At 45.4% G+C, this 4746-nt stretch overlaps 1 protein-coding gene across 1 annotated transcript in view; it reads right to left on the reverse strand.

Moving 5' to 3' along the window:
* The window catches only part of NAT8L (N-acetyltransferase 8-like (GCN5-related, putative)), a gene marked incomplete at its 5' end in the record, with an annotated part of 24269 nt that extends 19737 nt beyond the window's left edge, over positions 1-4532 (reverse strand). The window contains one exon of the mRNA XM_010023075.1: positions 4340-4532. Coding sequence (XP_010021377.1) covers positions 4340-4532 — 193 coding nt within the window. The remainder of the gene's footprint in view (positions 1-4339) is intronic.
* Positions 4533-4746: the final 214 nt, after the last annotated feature.

Consider the following 4746-nt stretch of genomic DNA (forward strand, 5'->3'; position numbering starts at 1 on the left):
AGCCAAGCCCATGCAGCCATCTCTCAGTGACAGGGTTTAGTGGTGGATTGGCAGTCCTGGGATAATGGTTGGACTTGATGATCTTAAAAGTCTTTTCCAGCCTGGTTGATTCTATGATTCCTTAGGGCCCTGTTTGCCAGGGAAGTTGGGATCTCAGTGCACTGCAGCTCTTCATCCACACCCTCATGTACCAGGGGACAAAAAGTAGCAGGATGGGGAGGCTCTGCTCAGCCCTGGACAGAGACAGGAGAGCACAAGTGCACATTCACTCACAGCAGGAGGCAACCAGAGGCACCCACTTGCCCAAAGAGCAAGAGCTAACGTGCAGGCACTGCTGAAACCCACAATCTCTAAGCATGATGTGGTTAATGTGACCCGACACCTCCTGCAGCAGCCACTTGGGCTTCATCTACTGCATTACACAAGGCAGATGCCCTGAAGACTCCACCAGGTCCTGCAGCCACGCTGCCCGTCCCTCCTGCCCGGCAGCACTGAGCACTGCAATGCAAGCACCCAGCTTATCTCCAGCACCCAAAACCACTGGGAAAGGCCAGCTCCCACCACCACCACCACTGCACACCCCTCAGCAGACCCTGCTGGGACAGCCGGCAGCAGGAGATAACACTGCAAACCACAAAGACAGACATGCTGCTTGTCAGCTAAAGCCCCGGCTCTGCTCGTTTCAGAGAGCAGCGGGTTTGCATCAGAGGGAAGGAGTCCTGGTTTCCATCACCCTCCAGCAGAGACCTCAGCCTCACAAGAATCTCTCCAACACACCACCAACCACTGCAAAATATATATACAACACAACTAACTGGGACAGAAGCTTGAAGAGACACTGTAAAATTGATTAGTCGTCAAAATCATCAGACCATAAAAGACGCTCCAGCTGTGCTCTTCTTATTTGCATAGAGAAATGCAAGAGGCAGGGCTCTATTTAAAATTAATTCCTTCTTTTTTTTTCTGTTTACTAGAGCCCAGTTATTCTGGTTGACAATTAAGCCCATTATCCAACTCCTTTCTTTTCCACCACTCCAGTGCCTAAAAAGGAAAATTCCAATAAATGCTATTTTAAATGGAAAAATGCAAGTTTACAAAGAGCTCAGGAAGGTGTTTGAACCATTCAAGCTCCTGTTTTAAGGTGCCAGCACAGGAGTCAACACAAGCAATTCCTTTCCAATCAACAGCAATTTCAAGTCACCTCCTCTGCATACAAGCTCAAAATTAAGCACTGGCCTAAATGTTCTGCCAGATCCTTAGCTTAGGTGTAGGAGGGCAAGAGAAAACAAAGACATAGATTTTGGCTGGTGTAGTTGTGCAGAACCACAGTCAGCACATATTTCTCAGTTCATACAAAACCCAGTGGAGGAAATTTAAAACAATAACTAATTTAAAGGCGAGAGGAGCAGAAAACTGCAGAAACACTGTAATATGATGTAACCCACGGGATTGCTCAACACGTCATTAAGCTGGGTGCTTACAGTATCCCATTGCAAACCAAGTCTTTTTGGTTTGGTTTTAAAGCCAACCCACAGTTTTGGCAGGTGCTTTGGCAAAACCACCAAGAATGACCCTTTCTAATATTTAAAGTATTCCCTCACTGTAGATGTCTGCCTTGCCAGGGGCTATTAGCTATAGATGCTCTGTACAACGGGACCCAACTCAGGGTACCATAGGGAGCCCACTGCAAACAGGTTCTCATGCTCAGGTACCATGGATGCCAAGAGCAAAACCTCAGCAAAGCCACAACCAACATCAAAATCTGAGACCTTAAAACCATATCCCAGTTTTAGCTTTGTGTTCATCACCTTAAGAAACAAGAATTCATAAACCACCCCAAAAATGCTCCCTTCCTCTATTTCCCATGTTAGAAAAACAATATTCAAGCAGGTAAACAAAGGTTCTCCAGAAGGAGCAAGAAGTTGCCTGTTGTGCTCTAGGCAAAGCCACAATGAGATGCAGTTACATTAGGCTGGGTTTCTAACTCGTCTAGTCAAGCTCTGACCATCTCCAGCCTCTCTGGGTCCCTGTTCCCACACCAAATTACCCTCACTGTGGCCATTTCTTCTCTAATGCCTCATTGAGAAAGCTCTCACTAATATCTCAGCTGGAGCACTACACAGGAAAACAAGCCCTTCTCGTTCCCACTGCACGTGTTTCTGCCTGTGTGCTAATTTGTAAACTAGACAAATAAAACACAAACTTGAGGCTGGAAGTTGTTTTATTGTCATTTTTCTGTCCTTTGAGCAGGATGGGCAGTGCCAGTATGGCACATAACTGCCTGTCTCTGTACACTCAGGCAGACAATGCAGGTCAGAGAGCCTCTGAGGCACACAAAACTCAAGGCTTTTCCAAGATAACTGCATTTATACCACTGTCTTACAGGGAAGAAACCAGCAACTGTATTTTGGGGGGAAACAGGAGAAAAACACTGGCTTCGTGCCTTGTGACAGATACACCAAATAGCACCACGCAGCTTCACAGCACACAGACAGGCATCACTGGTGGTGCCCATCCTGACCCACAGACATCCTTCTCCTCCCCAAAGCCTCTTTGGTCTTTACCTAGTTATGACTCCAGCCAACCTGCTTTAACACCGTTATCACCAAGAACCTTAAAAAAGCACCACCAATCCCATAAATCTGGGGTTTTTATGGCATGGCAGAAGCCTAATTACACACTATTAAATTCTGTCAAAAATTAAAGCCCACACATTTGCTCTAAAATTGAAATCAGCCCTTTTAGGTACCAAATAAAAGCAATGCTAATGTTTCAAAGACATGTTGGCAACACAGCTGAACCAGATTATATGACTGAGCCTAGGCAAATTGAGGGTATTACTCTTCCTCTGAGATCCTTTCCTTTATTTCTTATATACATAGTGTTTTAAATACAAGCACTTTGATCCATGCCCTGAATCGTGATCACACAAGACCCAGGCACTGATGAGCGATGCAGCTCATACACCTAGTGACTCCATAGTATGTGTTCCTATTCTACTGGAGCCCCTTGCTACCTTATCCAGCATAATACATTGTTGGACCTCAGAGGCTTGGAAATGTTTTGCTTAGGAGACCTTTTATTTTTGCAACACAACCTTCAATGGAGGTTTTTAAATACAAGTCACACATCAATTTTTCCAAGAACAATTGCTGTAAATGAAACACAACCCATGTGGAAGATGGGACGAGACCTGCACAAGATACACACCACGATGGGAAATGAAATCTAAAGCAAGTGAATCCAAGATATTTGGGGATTTTCATTATAGCAGGAGCGTTGTTTTAGCAAAATGTGATCTTGAGCAATATAAGTGAAGGGAAGTTTGTGGCTATGGTACTGCTTCCCATGAATCCTCTAAGAGCGCCCAGGAAGAGGTCAGTCACACTCAGGGAACAGCGATGACACAGTGAAAACATGGTTACATGGAAAAAATGACAGAGTAGGTGCCCCAAGAAGATGGAACTAAGCGGGATACTGGCATTGCCTTGCTCTCCCAGCTCACTGCTTGTGCTACGTGACCACCAAACCTCAAACCCCAAACCCCAAGCAACTGCCCAGTCATCCCTTTGCTCTGGTCCTCAACACGGATGTGTGCCTACAAGAAGGGAAATAGCACCTCACAAGTTCTAAAGGGCCTTTTTATTTCAAAAAATTGCCACATAGGAGATCTTTTACAGCTTAACAATCAAGTATTATCACTGGATACTATATTTTTAATTACATGTATAAATGTAACAAATGGATGAACGTTAAATCCAGGCAACATCCCTTTACATACCTGATCTGTGCCTCTTCCAAAACACTTGCATTAAAGCATGTTCTTCTTGCATAACACAGGGAAATGGGTGCAATAACTAAAACAGTTTCCTCTATGCATTTGGGCTAAAAAGCCTTTCATCATTCCCTCCTCCCACTCTCAGAGCTAATACCAAGCGCAAGGAGCAAAGAAATGCCTAACACAAGAAGCAAGGGCCGGATTGGACCTGGGCTACAGTAAATAAACTGCATCACCCAGCCCCAGTGCCCCCCAGCACCCACATCCTGGTCCCCAGACAGGCTGTGGGACCCCGGAGTGCTGCGCTCCAGGGTGGATGGAGGCTGCCTTGGATGACTAGACATCTTTGAGGGGAAAAGGGGAAAAACCAACCCCCAAAACCCCAAATCAGAACCAAACAGAGATGGCTGTGTGCCTGGTGTGGCTAGAGAGCTGCATTCTGGAGACTTTTGAGCTTGCTCAGTGCTGCTGACAGGAGGAAAAGGCGCCAGCAGCAGGGAGCAGCCATGTTCCCCGAGGAGCAGGGCTGGGGACAGGCTCCCTCTGGGAATTCGTACTCACCTGGCGGTTTCATGTAATATTGCTCAATATCGGACATGTCTGTATGCAGCGCACAATCGAGATAGTGCAGGATAACTTTTCTACTGAAGTAGTACCTCATGCCCATCAGAAAGATGGGCAAGCAGCAGGTCAAAAGGACTTGGTCACAACAAAGCATATTACTATGGAGATAAGGAAGAGAAATAAACGATACCTGTCAGAAAAGAGAATTTAGTGTTGATTTCGGAATATAAACTCATTATATAAAATAAATTAAAAAAAAAAAAGAAAGAAACAAGCACAGACAAAACATACATTTGCAGTACACGCACAATTAACACTCTCAAGATTATCATGTTAAGGGACACGCCAAGATAACCCCAGAGAAGTTTATGGGGTGCCTGGAGAGAGCTGGTGGGGAGGATGCT

This window comes from Nestor notabilis, unplaced genomic scaffold (assembly GCF_000696875.1).
Source record: "Nestor notabilis isolate BGI_N333 unplaced genomic scaffold, ASM69687v1 scaffold3001, whole genome shotgun sequence".
In the NCBI taxonomy this organism is placed as follows: domain Eukaryota; kingdom Metazoa; phylum Chordata; class Aves; order Psittaciformes; family Psittacidae; genus Nestor; species Nestor notabilis.